This window comes from Chenopodium album, chromosome 13 (assembly GCF_948465745.1).
Source record: "Chenopodium album chromosome 13, dcCheAlbu1.1, whole genome shotgun sequence".
Lineage (NCBI taxonomy): Eukaryota > Viridiplantae > Streptophyta > Magnoliopsida > Caryophyllales > Amaranthaceae > Chenopodium > Chenopodium album.
This window is the reverse complement of record NC_137846.1, coordinates 1381236-1408277: the sequence shown is the minus strand read 5'-3', so window position 1 is coordinate 1408277 and position 27042 is coordinate 1381236. Positions and strand designations below refer to the sequence as shown.

The following is a 27042-nucleotide window of genomic DNA, read 5'->3' as shown; positions in this document are numbered from 1 at the left end:
ATCGAATATATCGTATACTTCGTATATGCCTTTCACCAAAACATCAAAATATTATAGAGCATGAAGTATTTTGTAAGTTCTTGCTTAATTCATTTCAATCAGTAGAAAATACAATAATGTTAATTTTCATTATAATTTGTAATTACAAGTCAAGCATGTGTAGTGAAATCATAATAATACCTATTACTTATATAATTATTTTTATATGTGGCTGATTATACGGTGTGATCAGGGTTACTTGATCTATTAAGGGTTACCCATTCAAGAGTTATTCAATTGATCAAGAATTAGTTAGTCAATCATAGGTTACTGTTATGGTTAATTTTTAGACTCGTCTCGACGCACGACAAGACGCATGACCAAAGAGCCAGTGAAGCAGCGAAGGGCAGAATATCTCCCTGGAAAATCGGTTTGACTAAGTCCTGGAATATATTCACTTCAGCAGTTTGTTCCTCCTATTTTTATGGGATTTTTCCCCAGATAATTCAAAGGCAGCAAGAAGATAGTCTCGAGACCAGGTCAAGCAACGGTCTCCTATTTTTGCGGAGGACGTTTGAAGCATCTTCAACGGATATCTCCAGCTTAGCTACCCTAGCATAATTATAGTATAAATAGGACGATATTTGTATCATTGAGGATCATCTCACTCATACTGCTTAGTACTTACATTCAAAAGCTCTCACAACATTGTAATCATCTATTTTTCATAGTGAATCGGTGGTCTTGCACCCACCCGCAGTTTTTCCCGCATTTGGGTTTTCTGCGTCATCAAAATACCTTGTCTTTTATTATTTCAATTCCCGTCTATTTAGCAAATCACTCTAGCCGTCGTACGTCCCAGCCTTAGGACGCCCTTTGGCGAAATTTGGCATAAACAATTTGGCGCCCACCGTGGGGCCGACGACTAGATAAACTTCGAAAATCTCCAAAAACAACCGATTCCCCTATCGAAACATCCCGCCAACATGGTGTCATCCGAAGAGAACACGACGATTGAGCAACTCATGGAGCAGGTCCGCAAGGCACGGGAGGAGCTCGAACAGCAGAAGGCAGAGAACGCCAGGATCGCTGAAGAAAGTCAAAGGACCGCAGAGACGCTCAGAAAGGAACTGGATTCCGTCCGCAGCAACAAGCCCCGTCACCGCCACAACACCGATAACATCTCCACTATGATGGACTTGGACTCCGGTGAAGAAAATGAGGATGAAGGCGAAGAAGAGGATGATCCCAGCGGTCAAGAAGCGGAAGACGGACCAAATTCGACGTCCCAGAGGTTGATCAAGATAGAGGCCCAGAACGCCAAGCTGCTTCGACTGCTGAAGAGGCTGCCAGGAGCGCCCGTACCAACAATCACTGAAGACGCAGATGGCTTCGTCGCGTCGCCGTTCGTGGAAGAGATCGCGATGGCCGACATCCCCAGAAGGCTCAACATCCCTCCTCCAGCGTCGCTCTATGATGGAAGCACCTGTCCGTTGGAGCATGTCAACCATTACAAGCAGCGGATGTGGCAGTACTCCATCCCCCGCAACCTGCTCGAGCCAGTCCTGTGCAAATCTTTCGGAGCTACCCTTACAGGACCTGCCCTTGAATGGATGTGTGATATTAAGCGTGGTTCTATTGCTAACTTTCAAACTTTGTGCAACAGGTTCTATAGTAAATTCAACAACAGTTGCAAGGTTGAAAAGCAGACCAGCGACCTCTACCGCGTCGTGCAAACGAGCGGCGAGTCTATCAAATCTTATTTTAGCAGGTTCAATAAGGAGATGATCGGCATCAAAGGCTACGACATCCGTACCGCCATAGAAGCTTTCAAGAGAGGACTGACGGACGACTCAGAGCTATACAAAGAGCTGATCAAGTATCCATGCACAACATTTGAAGAAGTCAGGACTCGCGCCCTAGCACAGATGCGACTGGAGGACGACCTCGCCATCAGAAAGGGTTTCCGACCTTCGCCACTCCCCAGCAGCGACAGAGTCTCGAGGAGACCCAACGACAAGAAAAACTGGCGTCGTAGACCCTATGACAGGCCAGGTCAGGTAAACTCAGTGAATAATGTTAAGACTAACGCTGGTCAAAGTTCTGGTGACAGGTCTCAGAAGCAAGATGCCGACGCACACCCCGACATTGCTGAATATGGCTTCTGCGTCGACATCGGGGGCGTGGTGAATGCCCTGCATTCTCTAGGAAATGTCGCTCGTTGGCCAAGGAAAAGCGACAGGCCGGACGAGGGAAAGGACAAATCCAAATGGTGCGATTATCATGGCGATCATGGCCACCGCACCGAAGACTGCAACGCCCTAAGGAAAGAAATCGCCTTCCTCTTGAAGAAAGGTCACCTCAAAGAGCTGTTGGGAAAGGGCAAATCGAACAACAAAGCAACAACGTCGCAGCAGCCTCAGCAGCAGCAGCAAGAAACTCAACAACCTCCAAAAGGACCAACGGTCACTAAGGTAGTTCATGTTATTACTGGTGGATCTGATATATGTGGACTAACCTATTCCGCAGCAAAGAAAATAGCAAGAACAGGTAATCCCGAGGAAGCCGTCCCCATGGACGCCCAGTCGAGCAAAGACAAAGCACTAGAAGCAATGGTCCTAGCCTTCGACGACTGCGACTTGGGAGACTACCGAGAAGAACATCATGACTCCTTAGTGATATCCTTGACCATCGGCAACTACTTGCTAAAGAGAGTACTGGTCGACGGAGGAAGTTCAGCCAATGTTCTGTTCAAAAGCACCTTGGAAGACATGGGGATCGACGACAGAGACGTCATCAGAAAATCAACTGTCCTCGTAGGTTTCAGCGGAGAAATCGTATTGCCAACCTTTGCTGGGGGCGCCAACCTCTCAACGAACTTCAACGTCGTCGATTGTCCGTCAGCCTACAATGCCATCATCGGTCGCCCTTGGATCCATAGGATGAAAGCCGTCCCATCAACTAGGGATGGCAACGGGTCGGATTCGGAGCGGATTATGTAAAATCCGACTCCGACCTGGCAGAAAGTCGGAGGTTAAATTCGACTCCGACTCCGACTCCGACATCCGACTCCGAGACTCCGAATCCGACCCGACTTTAAAATCCGACCTCCGACTCCGATCCGACCCGATCCGACCCCTCATCATCATCATTTCCATTAGTAGGAGTAGATGAAACTTCTTCCATACCTAAATGCAAAATTAAATTGGGGATAAAAATCAATAATTTCACACACAACCAAAAATATATCTAATAATTTAACACACAAACCAACATTCGAGCAAAATACACAACCAAAAATTCAAGCAGAATAAAAAAAATCAAAAAAATCGAGCAGAATACACAGCCAAAAATCGAGCAGAATAAAAAAATAAAAAAAATTGAGCATAATACATAACCAAAAATCGAGCAAATTAAATTAGAAATCAAAAAAATCGACTACACTATTCGGTTTCAGAATAATCGAGCCAAAAATACACATAATCGAGCAAATAATCAAGAAAACAACACACATAATCGAGCAAATAATTCGGTTTCAGAAAAAAAAAAAAAAATTTAAAAATGAAAACATACTTGACTTGTTGACGGTGCTGCGTTGCATTAGTCTTCGGGAGCGACGACGAGTAGGTGGTTGATGTGGAGACACGCCGCCGTGAAGAGATATGATATTGTGACTTGTGAGAGGTGAGGCTAGGCTTTGTGGAGTGACTGCGTGAAAGACTGAAAGTGTGAGGAGTGAGAAATTGAGAATGTGAGTCTAGGGTTTTTAGACAAAAGACCAGTAGACTACTAATTAGAATTAGATATTTTAATTTGAAAAAAAAAATAAAAACATAATTTGTTCATTTCAATCTAACTTTTATATAAAAAAGAATGTCTTAAATTTTACACATTACAAATATTTTTTTTTTTTTCAACATTCATTACAAATATTAATTGTGTAACAAGAACATAATTTTAAAATTGTGTAACTAAATTATTTTGTCATTATATATCATAATAGTCTAATATTCAAAATAATAATAATAATAATAATAATAATAATAATAATTATAATTGGTCTTATAAGTATGGAGTAATAGTCATTAGAGATTTAGATGTAAGTTTTAAGAATAGATCTCGTGAATCAAGGTAGTCCACATTGTTGAAAACTACCCTAAAAAAGTTAAAACATTTGATCAAGACTAAACTATGAATTGATTGAATTCATTAACATTATATTCCATTGACAAAGTGATTGACTTTATAGATATAAAGTACAATTAATAATTATAAATAGTTTGTGTTAGTATGAATTAGTAAATGTTTAAAACTTTTGATCAAGAATTAACTATTGATTGGTCTCTGTCGATTGAGCACGTGATTGACTTTATAGTCTTATAGATATAAAGCTGAATTAATAGCTTTAACCATGTTTGTGTAACTGTGAATTAGTAAAAAGTTTAGAATTTAGACCGATTAACTGTGCTATTGACTTACTATGAATTATTAAAAAAGTTTAAACATTTGATCAAGACTAAACTATGAATCGATTAACATTATATTCCATTGATGGAGTGATTGACTTTATAGATATAAAGTACAATTAATAATTATAAATAGTTTGTGTTACTATGAATTAGTAAATATTTAAAACTTTTGATCAAGAATCAACTATTGATTAGTCTATGTTGATTAAGCACGTGATTGACTTTATAGATATAAAGCTGAATTAATAACTTTAAAGATATATGTTTATGTTTACGTTTTGTGAATTAGTAAAAACTTAAAGTTTTAAATATTGATTTTCTAAAAAAAAATTTAAAATATAAGGGACACACTAGGAAATGACACGTGTCATTGTTAGTGTGTCTTTTAGTAAATATATTGATGATTGATGAATCATATAATGTGACGCAACTAAATTGTGTTTATACTGTTGATTCGTAACAATAAAGAGGTATTACAATAAATTAATTATATCCCTTGAAATATATATATATATATATATATATATATAGTTAGAGTACACAATTACACAAATCCCAAAAAAAATTGTGTATAAGTCGGAGTCGGATTACGGGTCGGAGTCGGAGTCGGACATCCGCCGGAGTCGGATTTTTTTCTCGGATTTTTTGTAGGATCCGACTCCGACCCTCCTCCGATTCGGATTCGGATTATTTTATCGGAGTCGAACTCGGATTAATTTTTCCTCGGACTCGGAGCGGATTTTTTGCCTCGGATCGGGGCAGAGTAGGGTTGGATCCGGATTGGATTGCCATCCTTACCATCAACATTCCATCAAGTAATCAAGTTTCCAACAAGATGGGGAGTGCAAGTAATTAAGGGCGAAAGACAAGAAGCCAGGAGATGCTACAGCTCCACATTGAAGCCCTCTAAGAGGACGGTATAGCAATTACAGCAAGGACCAGCGTCAGCAGAGCCCGACGAGCAATCAATCGATGAAGTGGCGCTGGACCCAAGCAAACCAGAGCAGACTGTCCGGATCGGAGCATCACTTGACCCAGGTATAAGATCCGGACTGGTTGAATTCCTTAAAACTAACAAAGATTGCTTTGCTTGGTCGCACGAAGACATGACAGACATCAGTCCCGACGTGATTACTCACAAGCTGAACGTCGACCCCAATCACAAGCCGATCAAGCAGAAGCGGCGCAAGTTTGCCCCGGAGAGAAATCAAGTAATCAACGACGAAGTCCAGAAGCTAATCGAAACAGGGAAGATAAGAGAAGTCAAGTACCCCGACTGGTTAGCGAACGTCGTAGTAGTCAGCAAGAAGAATGGGAAGTGGAGAGTCTGCATAGACTTCACCGATTTAAACAAAGCATGCCCCAAGGATCCATTTCCCCTGCCACACATCGACGCAATGGTCGACGCGACAGCAGGCCATGAGTTACTCACATTCATGGACGCGTATTCAGGGTATAACCAGATTTTGATGCACCCAGACGATCAAGAGAAGACAGCCTTCATGACGGACAAAGGGATCTATTGCTACAAAGTCATGCCATTTGGACTTAAGAACGCAGGAGCCACGTACCAAAGACTCGTCAACAAGATGTTCAGAGAACAATTGGGCGACACTATGGAAGTATACATCGACGACATGCTGGTGAAATCCAAAAAAGCAGAGGATCACATCAGTCACCTTAAGCAGTCTTTCGACGTCCTAAGACAATATGGTATGAAACTTAACCCTACTAAGTGTTCTTTTGGAGTGTCCGCAGGAAAATTCTTAGGGTACATCGTGACTCAAAGGGGGATCGAAGCAAGCCCCGATCAGATCAAAGCCATTATCAACATTCAATCCCCCAGGAACGTCAAGGAAGTACAAAAGCTGACAGGGCGCGTCGCAACACTCAACAGATTCATAAGCAAATAGTCCGACAAATGTCGCCCTTTCTACGACGTTCTAAGGAAGAACAAAGAATTCACGTGGACAGAGAAACATGAAGAGGCACTACAAGAACTCAAGAAGTACATGACATCACCACCCCTGCTATCCAAACCAAAGGAGCACGAAGTCCTGCAATTGTATTTAGCCGTCAGCACGCGTCAGTCAGCGCAGTACTGGCAAGAGAGGACGACAACCAACAACTGCCTGTATACTACGTCAGTAAGTCTCTGCTAGACGCAGAGACCAGGTATTTCGCCCTCGAAAAATTAATGCTTGCTTTAACTACTGCTGTTAAAAAACTGCGGCATTATTTTGAAACCCACCCAGTGGTGGTACGCACTAATTTCCCACTTAAGTCTGTGTTACGCAGCCCAGATTTGACAGGCAGGTTGGGCAAGTGGAGCGTCGCTCTAAGCGGGTACGACATCAAGTACCAGCCAAGGACGACCATAAAGTCCCAAGCTCTTGCAGATTTTGTGGCAGATTTCAGCCCGGAATTGGAGCCCTTAGCAGCTCAAGAACTGGAAGAAATCAACAGCGCTCAAAAAGAGGCAGTCTGGACAATGTTCTGTGATGGTTCGTCAAACCAAAGAGGCGTCGGTCTAGGCGTCGAGCTAAAATCACCACAAGGGGACATGATAGTACAATCCATCAGCTGTGACTTCAAGGCAACTAACAACGAGGCGGAGTACGAAGCACTGATTACAGGCATGACCATCGCACTAGATTTGAAAGCAACATGCCTAAATGTCTATAGCGACTCATTACTAATCGTCAGCCAATTGAACGGAGAGTTTGCGGCCAAAGATTCAAAGATGATGGCCTACCTAGAAGCCGCCAAAAGAAAAGCCAAACAATTCAACCCATTCACAATCAAACAAGTTCCAAGAGATAAGAACACCCAAGCTGACGCCCTAGCCAACCTGGGTTCCGCACTCAGGAAGTCGCCCTTCAGCACCATCCCGCTGGTCCATCTCCAGAAGCCGTCAATCGACACCTCCAAAACACCAGACGTTATGGCGATAGACGCAACCGCGAATTGGACAACCCCAATCGTCAAGTACTTGAAGGACGACGTCCTCCCAAACGATCCATTAGAAGCAAGGAAAGTCAGGTATAAAGCTTCTAGATATGCAATTAAACATGATGTGGTGTTCAAAATATCATCCACAGGTCTTTGGCAAAGATGCCTCGTCGGCGACGAACAGCAGGATGTCTTGCAGGAACAGCACGACGGAGAGTGCGGCAACCATTCAGGAGGTCGCAGTTTAGCAAACAAAGTCCTCCGAGTAGGCTATTTCTGGCCAACTCTGAAGAAAGACGCCGAAGCATACGTAGCAAAGTGTGACAGCTGCCAAAGATTCGGAGGACTAACGCACAAACCGCCAGAGATGCTCCACCCTACGTTGTGCCCTTGGCCTTTCATGAAATGGGGAATGGACATAGTAGGGAAACTTCCTGTCGCCCCAGGACAAAAAGTCTTCATGCTCGCTCTCACTGACTACTTCTCAAAGTGGATCGAAGCAGATTCGTTCACTCAGGTACGCGACAAAGAAGTCATTTCATTTATATGGAGTAATATCATCTGCAGGTTTGGCATCCCCTCAGAGATCGTCTGTGACAACGGGTCACAGTTCATAAGTGACAAAACCAGACGATTCTGCGACAAGTGGAACATCAAATTATGCACATCCACTCCCAGATATCCGCAAGCAAATGGCCAAGCCAAGTCAAGCAATAAGACGATTATCCAGTCACTCAAGAAGAGACTCAAAGAAAGCCAAGGGAAAATGGGCTGAGGAGCTCCCGTCAGTTCTCTGGGCGAACCGAACGACGCCAAGGACGTCTACGGGACAAACGCCATTCTCACTTGTCTACGGATGTGAAGCAGTCTTACCATCTGAGGTACGAATTCCTACTGCAAGGTATGGTCTCATGACAGGCGATCAAAATAATATCGAGATGTCTTCCAACCTCGACACAACTGAAGAACTAAGAGAGGCAGCCTATCTAAGGATGGCGGCTCAACAGCAAATTGTCGCACGAAGCTTCAACAAAAACGTGAAAGCCAAAGTATTCAAAATCGGAGATTGGGTGCTTAGGAAAGTCTTCCAAAACACCAAAGACCCAACGGATGGAAAGCTGGGCCCGACGTGGGAAGGACCATATCAGATCCTCGACGTCGCTGGCAAAGGAGCATACAGGCTCATGACTAAGGAAGGTAAGGTTGTTCCTCGAAGCTGGAACGCGACACATCTCAAACTTTACCACTTTTAGGTAAAGGCTAAGGTACTCAAACGCCCGATCTTAAGTCTTGAAAGTTTAATTTTATTTCCATATTTCAGATTAAGTGTTCTGACTTAGGCATCGGAGGGCCGTTGGCGTTTCCTAACGCATGTTTTGCAGAAAACGCAAGGGCATCAAGACGCCAGTCCCGGGCAAAGACACGACAGACAGGTCAGTCGAAACCTGGAAGCTTGGATAAGACACGACAGGAAGTCAGTCACGACCCAAGACAGCCATGGCAGCAAAATATCTCGCTAACGACGTCGAGTTGGCCAACTAACGTACGATATCAGATATTTGGGGGCAACATACCTCCCATGTATACAAGCACTCAAGACTATTCAACGACCTAGTGACAAACTTTCGTTCAATTTTTCTATTTAATGTAAAGTGCCTATCAAAAGCACAAACTTTTACTTGGTTTTTCAAAATAACGGCCATTTTATTGAAACATTGTACTTAGCACTTTTTACTTATTTCTTTTTGCAAAAAATGATGTAAGCTTGTATCCAAAGATCAAACGAACGCAAGAAAAGCAAATAAAACACGAAGTATTTGTTAGCACACAAATCTAAAGTTTGTTTTGCAGAGAAACAAAAGACTAACTGTCCCATGACAACCAGTAAAGACAAAGCAATAGCAATCCAAAAGTACAGACCTGATCGTCCCACGACGATCAGTAAAACAGAAAGTTCAACAAAAAAACAAGTTCAAAAGACAGACAAAAGGCAGGGAAAGCAGAAGTCAGGCATCCTCAGCTGTGACATCCATCGCCCCAGAAGTTCCGACTCCAGCGTCGACTTCAGCAGGGACCTCAGGATCAAAGTTGAGGACAACATCAGCAAAGGCGCCATCAAGGTTCCTGGCCCCCTCGTCAGCCTCCTTAGAATCAGCAGTGGACTTCGCGTCGTCCCCGGGGACTTCACTAGCCGAAATCAGATCAGCCTCAGTCCCCAAGGACGACAGAAACTTGTTAAGCTCGTCCTGAGCAGCCCCAACAGTTAGACGACCAGACATGAAATGCTTCAACAGCTTAGCACGAGTCGTCAGCTGATCAAGGCACTTAGAGTTCACTGCATCTTCACAAACCTCAGCTAAAGTGGCCTCCAAGTCTGCAGCCTGCTTCTTTTTCTCCTCCAAAGACTCCTCCAGCTCCGCGACGCGCTTCTCCTTCAGCTCCAAAGCAACCTTAAGACTGGAAATCTGCGCGTCCTTCTCCTCAACCTGCTTCTTCTGCTTCTTCACCTCCTCATCAGCAACACGTCTCGCATTACTTATCGCCCCAACTGAAGAGCGAAGGGAAGCCATTTCCTTCTCAGTAGAAATGAAGTACCCTCGAGTTGCGAGCAAGTTCTGCAGAGACCGAAAGTACCAAACCAAAGAGTGTCACTTAAGAAAAAGGAAAGAAAAGAATAGAGGGAGAGAAGACTTACGTTGAGTTGAAGGGACACTGCCTCGCTGATAATCTGAGCAGGAGTCATCTTCTCCAGACGCCTCTCCGCGCTAGGAAACAACAGCTTCTCCGCAGTGGGCCAGAGAGACGCAGACATCGACGTTCCAGTAAGAAAGTCAGAAGGGACGCGCAACACATAGTCAGCATCTTTAGGTGCCTTAGGAATGTTGGGAGGAGGACTGGGCATTGTCTTGATAGGAGGGACGTCCAGTACCACGTCCTCAGAGCTGGAAGTAGTCTGCTTTCTCTTCTTCCTTGCAGCACGTTCGAGCATCTCCTCGTACGACATCTTAGCAGACTTCCCTGATTGAGACTCTGGAACAGAATGACCCAAGCAGTCAGCACAGAACAAGAAAGCAAGAGGAAAAATCAAAGTAAGTCATCCTTACCAGCAGCCATTTTTTCCCCTTCGCTTGTCTTTTTGGTACCAGGTTTTTCAAAGGTCCGTTTAGCAATAGGAATGCTCAGAACAGCCTCTACTTTCCTCAAACTGCTCCTCCCTGGTGAGACCACTGAGATGTCGATATCTGCGACAAAACAAGCCATAAGAACCACGTCAAAACGAAGTGAGCAAAATTAAGCGACAGAAGATATAAGCAATACCTCCGTCGCGCCAACGACAACGCATCCAACTAGCCTCTACACCCAGGGATTCTCTATCTACAAACAAATAGCGTGACTTCCAGCCACGATCATTCACCCCTGCTCGTTCTACCAAGGCAGGGTGCCCTCTCTTCAGAACCAATGTGCACCTATTTGTCTTAGAAAGAAAGTTTATACGCAAAAACAAGGTCGGACAAAGTAAAAGGGTCCTCCCAATCTGCAGTAACCTTCTCTAGGGTATGAGCCACTCTCCAGAATTGCGGCATCACTTGACCAGGGCCGATATCAAACACCCCCATCAAAGATCTAGCCAGACGGCCAAATTGAATAGTGTACCCCAGCTTAAAAGGGTACTCGTACATCACGACATGGTCTTTTAGGCAATCCTCTGGTCTTTCCTCGTCCGAAGGGACTTGGATCACAGCGCACTCGGGGAGCCCAGCCAAAGCAATGAATGCTGGGACATCACCTTCGCCGAGGTCACTTGGAGGGTCGTCAGTATCAGCCATATCTCCCACAATTTTACTTTCACCCCTCTCTAAAACCCTAAGTGAAAATCTAGTTCTTTGAAGTAAATTGGGCTTCCTAGTCATACGATAACTATGAATGTAGAAGAAATCAAAGTTCAAGAAGAGGAAGTTACCTGAGAAAGTGGCCGGAATTCGAGTAAAACCGCCGGAAAAATCAGCACGAACTAAAGAAATTGATTTGAAAGTTTTTAGGAGAGAGAATGAGAATTTGGGGGAAGTGTGTAGAAATTAGATCGGCACGGTTATTTATGCAAGTGGTTGGGAGAAGTTATGGCAGTTTTCAAATTCAGTGGGTTAGTAGGAAGTTAATTGTTTCCTTGATCTTCCCACGATCAACTCAACAATTGGGGGCAAATTGTTATGGTTAATTTTTAGACTCGTCTCGACGCACGACAAGACGCATGACCAAAGAGACAGTGAAGCAGCGAAGGGCAGAATATCTCCCTGGAAAATCGGTTTGACTAAGTCCTGGAATATATTCACTTCAGCAGTTTGTTCCTCCTATTTTTATGGGATTTTTCCCCAGATAATTCAAAGGCAGCAAGAAGATAGTCTCGAGACCAGGTCAAGCAACGGTCTCCTATTTTTGCGGAGGACGTTTGAAGCATCTTCAACGGATATCTCCAGCTTAGCTACCCTAGCATAATTATAGTATAAATAGGACGATATTTGTATCATTGAGGATCATCTCACTCATACTGCTTAGTACTTACATTCAAAAGCTCTCACAACATTGTAATCATCTATTTTTCATAGTGAATCGGTGGTCTTGCACCCACCCGCAGTTTTTCCCGCATTTGGGTTTTCTGCGTCATCAAAATACCTTGTCTTTTATTGTTTCAATTCCCATCTATTTAGCAAATCACTCTAGCCGTCGTACGTCCCAGGCTTAGGACGCCCTTTGGCGAAATTTGGCATAAACAGTTGCCTAATTAGTGCCTTGATGTGTGTCAGGGATTATGCATTACATAGTGTGAATGGCCATACCAAAAAAACGCTGAATTATTTTAGTAAAACACTAAAACGGGAGACAAAAGAGTAGAAAGCGGTGTTTTGAAAATAAAAATAAAATAAAAAAATCCAGTAAATTTGGACTTTAGTCAAAGCCCAACGGCTCAATGTTCTAAAGGTAACCCTTTTATAAAAGGAAGGCTAATTTTCCCGCCAAATTTCAGTCACTCACTCTCTTCCTCCTCAGCTCTATCTCACCTTCTTCCTCCATTTTCTCTCTCCTTATTTCACATTTTTCTCAATACCTTCATTTTCAGAGCTTCAATGGCGGAAACTCCGATCAAAATCAATAAACAATCAGATCTTAAAAGCAAATCAAAACCCCCAATTTCACCTTCTTTTCTCTCTCCTCAAACCCCTAATACTCAAACTCCATCTCGCCGTTTTTCTCGTCTTGTTTCATCACCGATTGAATCAACTCCACCTCGTCGATCTTCTCGTCGATTATCGCTTAATTCCGATGATTTTTTCCCGACCCCAGAAAAACCCATTAATCAATTACCCCCCAAAACCCTAGAAAAATCTCCCAAAACCCCCAAATCTGCTAAAAAATCCAAATCTAGTAGTACCCGGATTGAGAAGGTATCGACCCTAGAATCAATTCAACCAAAGTCTCCTGCCTTGTCTGAAAAAAGGAAGAGAAATGGAGGGGTTGAATCAGGAAATGCTGCAAAAACTCGAGCTCAAAATGTGCCTAAGAAAAGGGTCTATTATAAGAAAATAAAGTATGATGAGAGTGAATTTGCAGTGGGGGATGATGTTTATGTAAAGAGGAGAGAGAATGCGAGCTCCGATGAAGAGGACCCTGAGGTGGAGGAATGTAAGATGTGTTTTCGAGGTGGGAAGGCGGTGATGATCGAGTGCGACGATTGCCTTGGTGGGTTTCATTTGAAGTGCTTAAAGCCTCCATTGAAAGAGGTTCCTGAAGGTGAATGGATGTGTGGGTTTTGCGAGGCTAAGAAAATGGGGAAGGAGGTTGAGCTTCCTAAGCCACCAAAGGGAAAGAAGAGAGTTAGGACTTTGAAAGAAAAGCTTCTTACAAGTGATTTGTGGGCTGCTAGGATTGATAGGTATATCGTCTTTTGATTTTGTTATAGCATTGTTTGTTTAATGGTTTTTGTTTCTTGAATTTGATAAATAATTATATGTGGGATAAAGGTAGTAGTTTGATGATTTGGTTTCTGAATTTGATCAATAATTATATGTGGGATAAATTAGTAGTTTGATGATTTGGGTGTTGAATTTGATTCAGTAATTATATGTGGGATAAATGTAGTAGTTTGATGAATTGGTCTTTGAAAGGTTTTGAAATGTGGCTGAGTTTTTGGTGATATTGTGCAGTATATGGAAAGAAGTGGATGGAACCTTTTGGTTTCGGGCACATTGGTACATGATCCCGGAGGAGACTGAAGCTGGGAGACAGCCACATAATTTGAGGCGAGAGCTTTATCGTACCAATGATTTTGCTGATGTAGAGGTAGCATGAGTTGGATTTCGAATTCCTGTGCATTTTTTGTTTCATTTTGTCAACATGGGTCTCTAGTTTGGTAGGAGAATGATGGAGTGATATGATGTATGAAAGATCATAATACTTTTATTCATCATACAAGAGAGGAACCTCTAAATTTGGTTCTATTTTAAAATGCTCACAATGGCTACTACAAATCTACTATGAAAGCATCCAATATCAGAAGGATAAGCGAATTAGAGATGGATATGTAGAATCAACTCACCTGATCCATTAAGATCAAAATAAAGTCGAATTAGTCATCACATGAATATAGAAGATGCCTGTTGTTTATGTTTGAAGATAGATGAATATCTACTGGGATGTTTTAGTGGATCGAACTTGTTTGGGTACCTGATATTCTTCAAGAGTAATGCCAAAGTCACTACTCATAGCATTCTAGTAAGATAGTGATGAGGTGATTCCACCTCAGTAGTTCCCATTTTTATACATAGGATTTCTAATGAGGCAGACCGTATAGCTTGTTTTATAATTCCCATAGCTATTTTGTTATAGGTTTCATCTCAAAATCCCTAACCTGGAAATATTGACTAGTGCTGAAACTTTAGATAAATTTTCCATAGATCCCTTGGAAACATTTTTGGGAAACAGATATTATGACTGATGAGTCCACTAAAGTCAAATGAAATACATGTTTGTATTGTGTCCCCAAGTCCAACATTTGAACAAATTGCTTATAGAAAAGATAGTAAGGTTGTGATTCTGATATTCTAGCCAGTGTTGCATCCTATTTTGATCCATCTCTCTGATTAGTATCTAGGACTTTTGCATAGTAGTTTGCATTTCTGCCTCTCAGCTAGTGTATATAATGACTTTTATTTGTATAAGTAAAAAGTGCAGATTACTCGGATTTGTGTTATGTATTTGAGTCTTAACTTTCTGCTTAACTGCTGCTGCAGATGGAGTCTGTATTTAGGCATTGTTATGTATTCAGTCCAAAAGAGTATGCTAAGGCCCAAAATGAAGGGGATGATGTCTTCTTTTGTGAGTATGAATATGACATACGTTGGCATTCTTTCAAGCGGCTTGCAGAGATAAATGATTTAGAAGAGGTAAGCCTTCAATAAGTTCACCAGTGGCCAGAGGCTGTTTGAAGCTTGGCAGTACCTTATTTTTCATTTGACAGGATGAAGATAATGATGATGATGATGATAGTGCTAGTGATGAAGATTGGAAATCTACAAAGGACTTAGAGTATGAGTCAGAGGAGGATATAGACTTTGAGGAGGAGATTGAAAGGAGAAAATCTTCTGGACCATCGTCTCAAGAGTTAGCTGCTGTATGGTCAAGATTCTCTTAACTAAATTTGCTGTACTTCCTACTTGACTAAATTCAATCCATCTAATCCTAATTTATAACAGAATTCAAGGAAGGGACGCATCTTTGGACTTCAGAAAATAGGTACAAAGAGTATTCCGCAGCATGTACGATGTCATAAACAAACAGAACTTGAAAGGGCCAAACAGACACTGCTGTTAGCAACTTTACCGAAGTCACTTCCCTGCCGCAACAAGTATGCATAAGCTGAATGTTTTGCTCCACTCTGTATTTTTCCACTTCTTACTGATATATGTTTTTACTCAGAGAAATGGAAGAGGTCTCTGCATTTATAAAAGGTGCTATATGTGATGATCAATGTCTTGGACGTTGCCTGTACATTCATGGTGTTCCTGGGACTGGAAAGGTAAAGTAATTGCATCGGCACCTTTTCCCTTCTCTAAGATCTTTGATGCACCAAATATATCACATCTGCTCAACCTTCACTTGTATCATGTTGCAGACTATGAGTGTACTTGCGGTGATGAGAAGCCTTAAGTCTGAACTTGAGTCTGGCAGTATTAAACCCTACAGTTTCATAGAGATTAATGGTCTGAAACTAGCTACGGCAGAGAACATATACAGGGTAGGCTGTTGCAACAGCTCCTTGATCAACATACCATACTTGTGGCCTAACATCTGAACTCAAAATTTCCTAACAGGTTATTTATGAAGCACTGAGTGGACATAGAGTCAGTTGGAAAAAGGCCCTGCACCTACTCAACGAGCGTTTCTCAGAAGGGAAACAAGTAGGCAAAGGACAGAACAAACCATGCATTCTTCTCATTGATGAACTTGATCTTCTTGTAACCAGAAACCAATCGGTAACTTTTACACCTTTATATATTCTAGTAGCTCTACTTTGTCATTATGAAACTAATTTTTTGGCCCTTCCTTTTGTTTCAGGTTCTTTATAACATTCTTGATTGGCCAACTAGACCAAATTCCAAGCTCATTGTGATAGGTAGAATTTTGCTTGTAATTCTCACTTCTCAGGGCTTAGACTTTGTTCTGATGTGCGAAAATTCATTCCTTTTCTGCTGTGGCATAATGTCTCGAATGAGAGTAGTGACAATCAATGTTCACTCCATAATCCACACTCTGCTTGCAGGAATAGCTAATACAATGGACCTTCCTGAGAAATTGCTTCCTCGTATCTCAAGTCGTATGGGAATACACAGACTCTGTTTTGGCCCCTATACCTTCCAGCAACTTCAAGAAATCATTATGAGCCGGCTTAAAGGAATTGATGCTTTTGATAAGCAAGCTGTGGAATTCGCTTCTAGAAAGGTCATTATAATTGCCTTGTTGAAAGTTGTCGCATCTAGATGTACTTTTTTCTCTTATCATTGTATCTTCTTTACCATATACCGTGATGATATTCAAGTCAATTTTTGTAATCAGGTAGCTGCTATTTCTGGAGATGCACGTAGGGCTCTGGAGATATGCCGCCGTGCAGCAGAAATTACAGATTACCGTATCAAGAATCAGGTCACTCCAGCTGATACGGCTTCTGCTGGTACATACTATTCCAAATTCAAGAATATGTGTTCAAAATTCAGATTAAGAAAGATAGAAAGCTATGTTCTCTGTGATTTTTGATTATCTTGACGCCCTACCCTTGAATCATGTCCTGTTTCACTTTGTCAAATGACCAAATCTAGCTTATCACTGGCTTTACTAGTTCTATTCCTTTTCATATGATCCTCATTGAACCACTTTTGATGACTTCAGTATGTTTATCAATCCTCAGGGGAAGCACGTGTTGGGATGGCAGAAGTTGAAGCAGCCATACAGGAAATGTTTCAGGCACCTCACATTCAAGTGAGTGAAATTTAATGCACAATTGTCGGACTTAAAAATTCATAGCAACTTTTTTTTTTATTACCATACCAGCTCAAACACATCATATATGGGTCATTTTCATCCTTCTCTGATTGCACTTCCTGAATTTGATGACCCCTTATCCTCTTCTGCTCACTGAGTTGTCGGAGGAACCCTCTTGCTGCACCCTAAAGCATGTGAATATTCTTCTGATGACATTTTTTAACAATAATTTTGTTTTGATTTAATAGGTGATCAGGAGCTCCTGCAGATTGGGAAAGATATTTTTGGCGGCTATGGTGCAAGAGCTTTACAAGACAGGAATGGCCGAGACGACCTTTGAAAAGGTTGGATTCTTCAGACCGTTGACATCTTTTGCTATGTTGCGTATCATCATTTCCTAAACATCGTTTTATTAGCTCTAAAAATTGTGATGTACAACTGCTCATTATAGTAACTGTTGTCCTGTCATATTATCTTTGAGATTGAGCCAATGAAAAGCCTCCGTACAAACAAACTCTGGATCACCCACACATTCTCAATCATTTTTTTTTCTTCTCCATGATTTTAAAATGACTATCTGTGAGAAATGATAAAACTGAAGGCAAGACACAGTACAACCTTTCTGAAATGATTTATTTTGCTTCATTATTTATGCAGCTGGCTTTCACGGTTTCTTGCTTTTGTACAAGCAATGGTGAGCAATTTCCTGGATGTGATGTTCTCTTAAGAATTGGGTAAGTACTAATATCTGTTGCTCATTTTATTGTATTCCCTTTTTCCAATTTGGTGCTTTGGTGCTCTGAGGATTTTAGTCCATGATGATATTCTTTGCCTTTTGTAAGTTGTCCTTGAACTTATGCAGCCAGTCAATCACTGCTGAATGATGAATTCTTAAACAATCTTGAACTACCTTGGGAAAGAACTAGCCAAACTATCCATTACTAGATTACCAAACATATATTTCCTATTTTTCTAAAAGACCACCTTCTATTTTGGCCTTTCCCAAAATAATAGGCACCCGATTTAGCAAACTAAATTATCCTAAAAGATACCTTTCACCAAGGATTCAAAAGAAAGACTATATTAGTAAGGTGGAAACATAGTGGTGAACATTGAGGGAGGGAGCCATTTTTGTAGACACCGGACAATCAATTGTGACCTGGTAATTAGGGATGGAGGGAGTATCTTACTTGAAGAGGGACTGCAGTGATACTTCTACTCGTTCCTTCTTTTAGTATACTGAGGTTGCTAATACCTTGACTAACTCTATCTGGTTTTACACAGCTGTAAACTCGGTGAATGCAGAATCATCCTTTGTGAGCCAGGTTCCAGGCACCGGTTGCAGAAGTTGCAGTTGAATTTCCCTAGGTAAGTTTCAGTACACATTGTCTAATAATATCAATCTACTGTTACTTGTTTGCAAGGCTTTGTATTAGGTACTTTCTGCTTTTTTTACGAACTATAGTATCCGCGTTTGAATTGCAATTCAAACTCAGACTCTTAAATTGGTTTTCTTAGCTCCACTCCCTCTGCTTTCGATATATAAGCTGAATACTAGAAGCAACACAGCATAAGTCATCAAATGTTTTTTTTATACCACTGTAGTTTAAGTCAAGTGCAAGTTACATAGCCTGTATGTTTTCTAACTCGGTTTTTTTTTTCTGCTTCTATTTATCAGCGATGATGTGACATTTGCTCTTAAGGACTGTCAGGAGATTCCATGGCTAGCAAAATACTTATGATTGAAGAATGGTGAGGTATCAACAAAAAAATGTTTGAAATCCATTTTCATCAGTGGTATTCAGCTGCGTTGCTTCTAGTATTCATCTTAATTAATCGATGGAGTATCGAGTTCATCTGAACTTCAGCATGTACTTGTATCTAATTTATGCATTGATCGGTAAACAAGAAATACAAAATTTTGTTAGCTTTCTAAGTTAAATAGGGAGGACTTACGAGTTTCAGGGAACACAAATGTATCATTTGAGGTGTTAATGTACGTGAAACAAGGGATAGTGAAGTATAAAAATTGCTCCCTTGCCTTTGTAGATTTGCTTAAATAAAGGATTTTTTTTTATCAAAATTTATTAAAACGCTCATTTGTTTAGTTTAAATTCCCTTATACATCACCAGAAATTTCTAAGCTATTGTTGTGGATGAACATTTTCAGCGTAATATTGTTATAATTAGTACGAGTAGCATTAGTAATATGAAATTTACATGCTACACTAGGGTGCACTATGCTCATTAGTCATTATGCACCCGGTGTGAAATCAGAGAGGTAGCTTTTGAAAAAAATTAATCAGACAATTCATCTCAATTGAAGGGCATTTCATAGCTTTCGAAATTAAATATCCCAATGTTTGCAATTTACTAATTTTGATTAATTTTAGACAGAAATTTACAGAGTGTTTGTAAGAGAGAAGTTTCTAGAAAGCGAATTTGAGGAGCAAGAAATTCATAAAGCAATACTAACGGATCTTATCTTACGTGTATGAGTTTTTTTTATTTATTTTTATTTTATTATACGAGTAAAGTATATGAACTTTTCATAGGAGAAAGAAATTATAAAAGAAAAAAAAGAAATGTAATGCGACACAAAGTAAAGCTATTTGAGATCAGCTCAATCAAACACAGTAAATGAAAATCGAGTCAAAATAATAACATGTCAAGTCGAGCTACCCTAACACGAACTCGAGAATCATAAGAAATAAAGCACCCCCTAAGGCCCTAAGTAGTAGAACACTCCCTAATTATGTATCTAAGAAGCCAATGCCCAATTGCCAATCCCAATTTCAAAGACGCGCGCTAACTCTCTCTTATTCTTTTTCAAAAACGATTAAAAACTTGGAATAATAACAACAGCAGAGTTTGCTACAATTTGTTGCCTCATTTTCTCTCTCTAAACTCTTCCACTTCTCTCTCCACAATCAGCTAATCAAATCTACTCAATTTCTCTCTCTACTATCAGCAACTTAAATACACTCAACTTCTCTCTCTAAAACCAGGTAATCGACAATGGAGGAGAAAGTACCAGCTAAAATCACTGAAACAGAGGAGAAGACTGCAGTTTCTCAAGAAACAGAGAAGAAGGCGGCAATTTCTCAAGAAACAGAAAAGAATCAGAAGAAAACCTCTCAAGAAATCGCTGACAAAAAAGCGGATGATCAGAAAACAGAGAAAAAAGAGGTGAACTCTGAAAAAACAGAGGAGAAGACAATTTCTCCAGAAGATGCTGCTAAATTGGCCGAGAAGAGGAAGATGATCGCCAAAGGAAAAGCTCCAATGGAGGAGACCAGACCTGATAAAGTCGCTAAAATGGAGGATAATAAAAAAACAGAGAAGAACCAGACCGTTGAAATGGAGGTTATCTGTGAAGAAGCAGAGGAGATGGAATTATCTCCAGAAGAAGCCGCTAAAATTGCGAAGAGGAAGATGATCGCTAAAGGAAAAGCTCCAATGATGGAGGAAGAAGAACAGCTTACAGAGGTTAATGTTGAATATTGTGATGATGATTTTGACGATTATGAAGATTTATACGACGAATTTCTCGCGGATCCAAATTCGGAATCTGATACTGACGAATTAAAAACTGCTAGTAAGTTTTCTGGATTTATTTTACAGTTTTATTATCTAATTGAATAAACCTAGGGTTAGTAATTGAGGAAAATAACCATTTCATGATCAATGTATGATTTAATTAAACAACCTAGGGTTCGTATGAAAGTGTTTGATCAAAGATTATTATTGGTTAAATTGAAAAAATCGCAGTGTATTTTTTATATAAGCATGCAATAAATTTGGTTTTGTTTTAATGTGCCAAATGAATTTATTTCCTATAATGTGTAATTGCCAATTATCTAATGCGTTAATGAATTTATTAATTTTAAGCTTTAACGATTAAATGTTAACTAGTTTTCTTGAGGAAATTAAAAAATCGAGAGAGAGATTAATTGATTGTTGATGTTATTATTCATCAATTGATTGATGTCTACATAGAAATTACATGTTGTGCTATATCACATGTTACACGAACTCGAAAAAAAGTATCAAATAGAATTCTAGTGTCCGGCTTGAAAATTTAGAAATTAATCATGCGAAAACTCTTTTAATTTCGAGATTTGGATACATTGGTACGCGAAAACAACAAGCGATCATATAATTATATACATATCTAAGTAGTAGTATTACAGTATTTTACAGTAAGAAATATGGAACTTAATATTTAGTACGTGTTTATACTTGATTTTTTCAGTTAGTTGGAGCCTTGCTGAAGATTTTTTTCAGAAAATTGGAGCATCGACTGTTTACTGGTATTTCAGAAAAGCTCTTGAATCCGGAAACCTTGAAGTTGTCAGTCGTGATGAGCTCGAACCACATCGACCTTTTGCCGGGATTCTGATGATATTCGGTGTGCATTGCCACAAGAAGGAAAAGGGGAAAGAAGTGGTGCTGACAATTCTAAGGGAATTCATGATAGGTGATGGATTGAGGAAGTGTGATGTAATTGGTTTCGTTAACAAGTATGATATAGGAGAGACTCATCAGGCAGCCCTGCAACGCGCTATGTTTTTAGTGATGTGCATTTTTGAGGAGGCGGGTAAGGTTAATGAACCTGCAAAACTGGTTGCTGAGGCTATGTTAGATGCTTATGATACAGGGATTTGGGGTGATGAAGTTTTCGGTACTATATACCGTTTTTTGAGGTCTCCATACAAGACTTTAGTGGTGGTTGGATTGGTCTTAGTGACTTCCTTGGCATTGTTTTGCAAAGATAGAAACAGTCCTGAATTGTCCAAGGTCATCCACCAAAACAAATTCGTTGAAGTCGTGCACAAGATGGACACAGCTAAACTCGAAGAAGAAGTCGTGATGCGTGTAACAGCCTGTGTTGATGCCCTTGATGATATGCCCAAGCCATTAGACAGTTCGTCGTCTGATGAATGAATCACGTATATACCTGCTGTAGAGAATAAGCTAGCTGATAGATGTTAACTGTATAGTAAGAGTAAGTATAACCTTAGGACATGTTTGCTGATGATATAGTCAGCCTGCTAAGAAACATTAATTCTTTCTAGCTGTTATTGCTTTGTTTAGGTTCAAATTCATGGTATAAAAGTATACAGTATATAGTTTCTGTTATTAGCTGTTTGCTCAAGTATAATGTTGCATTGATGTACCTAATGAATGGTATATACCGCTTTATTTGTGAGATTCATGATTATAGATCTTAACTTTTGTATGCTCTACTGTTGACCAGGATTGCTATTATCAATCTGATATGCATCAGCTGAGGAAGATGAGAATTTACCTAGAGAGAACGAATGCAAATTTCTGGATTATAATCTCATATAGAGAGCTTTGGATTGAACCCCCAAAAACCCTGTTTACAAGATTTGATGTTGGGTCTTACAAGTGTAAACATATATCTACAAATCGAAAAAATCATAGTAGAGCCACAATAAACATAAATTTAGAAATCAAAATTTACAATCCTAAAACAATATAATTTTAATTTTTTAATTTCAAAAGGAAACAATCCTATTTATTATAAAATCACCACATCCACACCTCCTCGAATTCGCTTTGCAAGTACCTCTGCTTGTCTTCTCCAAAAGCTGATATTTTCAAATACAAAATTTGCAAAGTCCACATACATGTGTGTATAGCCGCCCATTTGGGGTTGATAAGGATCAAAAATCAACTTGTTAAGCATGGGAGCATGCTCGGCCAGAAAAAGTGCTAGATTCACCTCTGATTCAGTTCCTGAAAAACGAGCCAACTCTACAACAGCAAGGTGCTTATGGGTACGTATTGTTTCAATTTGAACATCATTTTGTACTGACATCGCCGATGATCTTGATGGATTACGAATGGTAAAAAGCTGCAAACCAACATCAAATGACATCTCAAGCATTTAATTAATTAATTTCTTAGGTCAAAGTAAAAAATTTACCTTCAAATTTAAGGTGTGCAGCACCGGGCATGCCTTAATGAAAGGGACCAAAGCAAGAAGGTTGTCTTTTCCGTCTTCTGAAAGCATTACATATATCTCCAATTGCTTAACATTAGGAAAACTCGGAAAATTAGTTGGAAGAGATGTTTCCTACATACAACGTTGGAACAACCCAAACCCGGTAGAAGGTTAAAATGGTTGAAAATAAGAGATATAAATACTATACAATATACAAGAAACTGATTTCGACACGTAATAATTAAAATAGTTAAGCATCCGACGACTAACCTTTAGAGACCAGGAAAGAGAGAGTTGCTCAAGTTGATTAGAAAAGTTTGAAAAGACGTTCAATTTGCGCTCGTGATACCAATATCCACCCTCAAAGGTTACATTTACAAGCGCCGGAACACTAGTATATTGTATTTTTGTTTCAACACCGAAGAATTTAAACCAAGTGAGATTTGGAGCTGAAATCTGAATTGATTTAATGTTGTCGCAGTCATATAACTCTAAGTGCTTCAGGTTAGAGGAGGAAACAACAACTTGTGTTTTAGGTAAAATCCCTACCGATCCACACAAGTAAAATTCACAATTCTTGACGGTTAGACGATCAAGATTGAGACATTTTGACAAAACATATTCAACCACATCTCCCTCGACTACTAATGCTTCCAAGTGAATAGTTTTCAGGGTAGTAACCCGATTATTGAACAGAAAATCCTGCCGAATTATGTAACCATTCTTCCCTTTACTGCTGATCAGGATTGCTAATTAGGTAAGCTAGTACTACATTATTATCTGATGTGTATCAACTGAAAAATATGAGGATTTACCTATAAAGTGAATGAAATCAAATTTATGGACAATGTAGAAAGCTTTGAATTGAACTCCCAATTCAAGGGCCTCGTTTACAAGATTTGATGTCGGGTCTTGGGACGTGTTAGTAGTAAGGTATATTCGATGTAGAAATAAAACTACAAGAGCGTAGATTTTGAAATATGGGTAGCTTTTCAATGTTTGACCTAATTAAAAATTGCTATAGGCTTGAGTCTGTTAGAAATGTTTATAAGTTACCTCGTGTGAAACTCAAATAATTTTTTAAATTTAAATACAATTTTTTTAGTAATAATTAATAAATGTGTAGTTTATATATACTCATATCATCATATATGTATTACTCACAAGACAAATAAAAAGAGAAGGCATTATACACTTTTTAAGGACTCCTACACTTTTACTTAGACGTGACAAATTATAAGCTACATGACTATCCAAGATTGACTTAGTCAACTACGATCAAAATTAACTCGATTAAACTTTGACTTGAAACTTTAACGAGTGAAGTTGAGCTACTACATACATACCCATACACGACCCGACTAGTGGACTAGCATCATAAGCACACCCCTAACTCACTCAGAAAATAATTATGCAAAAGCCCAAAATAATGTGGACAAAACAAAAAACTCCTGAAAATTTAAAAGACGCGCGCTCATTCTCTCTCTGTCTAAGTTGTTAAAGATTTCAAACTAATTTGGAGTAAATGAAAACAGAGTTCGTTACAATTTGTTATGCCTCCATATCTCTCTATAAATATTCTACTTCATTCTCTCTCACCTTCAACTTCTCTCTCTAAAATCAACTCAAATCCTCTCACTTCTCTCTTTCTGAAATCAGTTAATCAAATTCGCTCAACTTCTCTCTCTAAAACCAGCAACTCAACTTCTCTCTCTAAAACCAGTTAATCAGCAATGGAGGAAAACAGACCAGAAAAAGTTGCGAAAACGGAGGAGAATTCGACAATTACTCAAGAAACAGTGAAGAAACAGGAAACCTCTGAATAAAACGCTGTAATGGAGGATAAGAAGATAATCTCCGACGAAAAAGCTGAAATGGCGGTTGATCAGAAAACAGAGGAGGCTGATTCTTCTCAAGGAAAAGCACCAATGGCGGAAGATCAGATTGGATTCCGTGATTATGATGAAGCATTTGATGAATTTCTCTTGGAAAAATGGCCGACAATTGAGACGATTGCTCATCGTAAGTTTTCAAACGATTTTCTAAATTTCTTTTCCAGTTAATCTAAATTGAATAAATAACAGTAAATTCATTATTGAATTATGTCAAATTCACTTGATGAAATTATGTTGTGTTAATTTTATAATTCTTGAGGATTACTCAATTTACGACTATATATTGTGTTGTGGTATAGTTGTACTAGTTACATGTCCAATGCTTAATTGTATCAAGATTATATTATGTTTGAGTTGAATTTTCTTGAGAAAACGGTTGGTGTTATAATTATCAATTGATTGACTCTGAAGAAATCATATCGTAATTAATTTAACAGTACACAAAATTTTTTGCACGGGTAAGCATTGATGAATTGTTGTTATGTTGAGAGCTAGGATCGAATTGAATAAATAACCTAGTGTTAGTTCTTGAGGAAAACAGAAAATTCTTGATTGGATTCAATTGATGAAATTATGGTGTGTGAATTTTATGGTCACTCAATTTACGACTATATTTTGTGTTGTGCTATATTTGTATTAGTTGCATTCGTAATTTTCCGGCATTAGCGATTAATAGTTTCAAGATTATTATACTTAAGAGTTTTCTTGAGAAAATAGAGGGATTAATCAACGGTTGATGTTATTTTTTATCAATTAATTAATTGACTATGAAGAAATCAGATCGTAATTAGTTTCATGCATGAAATTTTATGAGTAAAGGTTGTTATCTTGAGAGCTGAGATGCTATATTTCGTGTAAGGTTAAAATCATATTGCAAACTTAGTTACAAATCATATACTGTATGTTTTAATCTGTTATATGCAATCATGAATCATCATTTTATATATATAACTACAGTATATATTTCTATTGAATTTTTTATATAGAAATATGAGCTATTTATTTCTGATTTTTTTTTTAAAATTTTTTTTTAACAGAAAGTTGGGCCGGTGCTGATCACTTTTTTATGAATATGGACGCTCTTGATGTTTATACTGCTTACACAAAAGCTTTCCGATCGAAGAACATTGAAAAACTCGGTCGTGCGCTCGAAACACATGGAGGGTTCTCAGGGATATTAGTGATGTTATGCATGCAATGCTACAGGAAGTGTAAAAAGACAGATTTACATGTCTTGCTGGAAATTCTCTATAAACATGTGATAGAATCGGAGTTTGATGTCTGTGGTTTCACTGATAAATATAGGTTAGCAGAGAATTTTCAGCCGACCCTGCAACGCGGAATGTGGCATGTGATGTTCATTTTTGATCAGGCAGCTGATGTTGATAAACCAGCGGACATGGTGGCAGAGGCAATTGTAGATGCTTATGAATCAAAGCTTTGGGGTGAAGAAGTTTTCTCCACTCTATACAACTTTTTGAGGTTTCCAAACGTGAGTGTACTAAGGGTTGCCTTCGTTATAGTTACTGCCTTGGCAAAGATTTGTAAAAAGGAAAGCAACCAAGAACTGTTCACGGTGATTCACAAAACCAAGATCGTTGAAGCCGTTTCCAAGATCGTTGAAGTCGAAAAGCGTGCAGTACTCTGTGCTAAAGTGCTAGCAGACATGTCAGATCCATCTGAGAGTGTGTCTTTGATTGCTGCTGATTCCGCTTCTGGTAAAGCCACTGAATTGGAGAAGTAGGTACAATGACTGCATTATTTTACTCGAAATCAAATCATGGTTGAACGTGGAGACTTAAGCTGGGGATCATATATGGAAGAGTTACATATATACCTGTAGAGAAACCTTACCTTTGGTACAAGTTTTAGAGCTATGTTCGTCTTTGTTACTTGATAACTGTCTATAGTATGTAGTAGAATAATGAGGCTAGCTAAAAGCTGTTGATAAGTGTCTTAGTAAGAGTTTAGAGATGGTATAGTATAAACTTAGACTATGTTAGCTGATAACTGTCTTTAGTATGTAGTAGAATAAGCCTGTTAACATTCTTTCTGTTATTGCTTAGTTGAGGGCAATATCTTGAATTCATGGTATAAATAAAACTGATAAAAGTATATACTTCGTGTAACAAAGTTTGCCTTGTTAACTTTATCTTTGTTCAACTGTAATGTTTCATTGCTGTATGGCCTATATCTAATGAATGCTATACCACTTTGAGATCAGAGATTCAGGATTATGTCA

General features: G+C 39.4%; 4 protein-coding genes and 1 non-coding gene across 5 annotated transcripts; 4 read left to right on the top strand and 1 right to left on the bottom strand.

Moving 5' to 3' along the window:
- The first annotated feature begins 965 nt into the window (after nt 1–965).
- On the top strand, nt 966–4362 carry LOC145577048 (uncharacterized). The gene is made up of 2 exons (XM_081634736.1): nt 966–2949; nt 4304–4362. The coding sequence occupies exons 1-2, from the start codon at nt 966–968 to the stop codon at nt 4360–4362; spliced, it is 2043 nt and encodes a 680-aa protein (XP_081490862.1).
- Nucleotides 4363–6645: 2283 nt separating this feature from the next.
- LOC145577047 (uncharacterized) lies at nt 6646–7997 on the top strand. The gene is made up of 2 exons (XM_081634735.1): nt 6646–7917; nt 7968–7997. The coding sequence occupies exons 1-2, from the start codon at nt 6646–6648 to the stop codon at nt 7995–7997; spliced, it is 1302 nt and encodes a 433-aa protein (XP_081490861.1).
- Nucleotides 7998–12316: 4319 nt separating this feature from the next.
- LOC145575875 (origin of replication complex subunit 1B-like) lies at nt 12317–18991 on the top strand. Its single transcript, XM_081633672.1, has 16 exons — nt 12317–13329; nt 13601–13736; nt 14687–14839; nt 14914–15066; nt 15149–15300; nt 15372–15471; nt 15568–15690; nt 15767–15928; nt 16011–16068; nt 16216–16394; nt 16509–16623; nt 16858–16928; nt 17180–17275; nt 17589–17665; nt 18216–18299; nt 18610–18991. Exons 1-16 carry the CDS (start codon nt 12524–12526, stop codon nt 18671–18673), a joined length of 2529 nt encoding a protein of 842 aa, XP_081489798.1. The 5' UTR covers nt 12317–12523; the 3' UTR covers nt 18674–18991.
- LOC145577288 (small nucleolar RNA snoR28) lies at nt 14747–14824 on the top strand. Its single transcript, XR_014098737.1, has one exon. It is a non-coding gene; the product is annotated as a small nucleolar RNA snoR28 (small nucleolar RNA).
- A 3186-nt stretch (nt 18992–22177) lies between the features above and the next one.
- On the bottom strand, nt 22178–24093 carry LOC145577046 (uncharacterized). The gene is made up of 6 exons (XM_081634734.1): nt 24070–24093; nt 23176–23607; nt 22888–23037; nt 22492–22815; nt 22345–22360; nt 22178–22242 (listed from the first exon to the last, which is right to left on the bottom strand). Exons 1-6 carry the CDS (start codon nt 24091–24093, stop codon nt 22178–22180), a joined length of 1011 nt encoding a protein of 336 aa, XP_081490860.1.
- Nucleotides 24094–27042: the final 2949 nt, after the last annotated feature.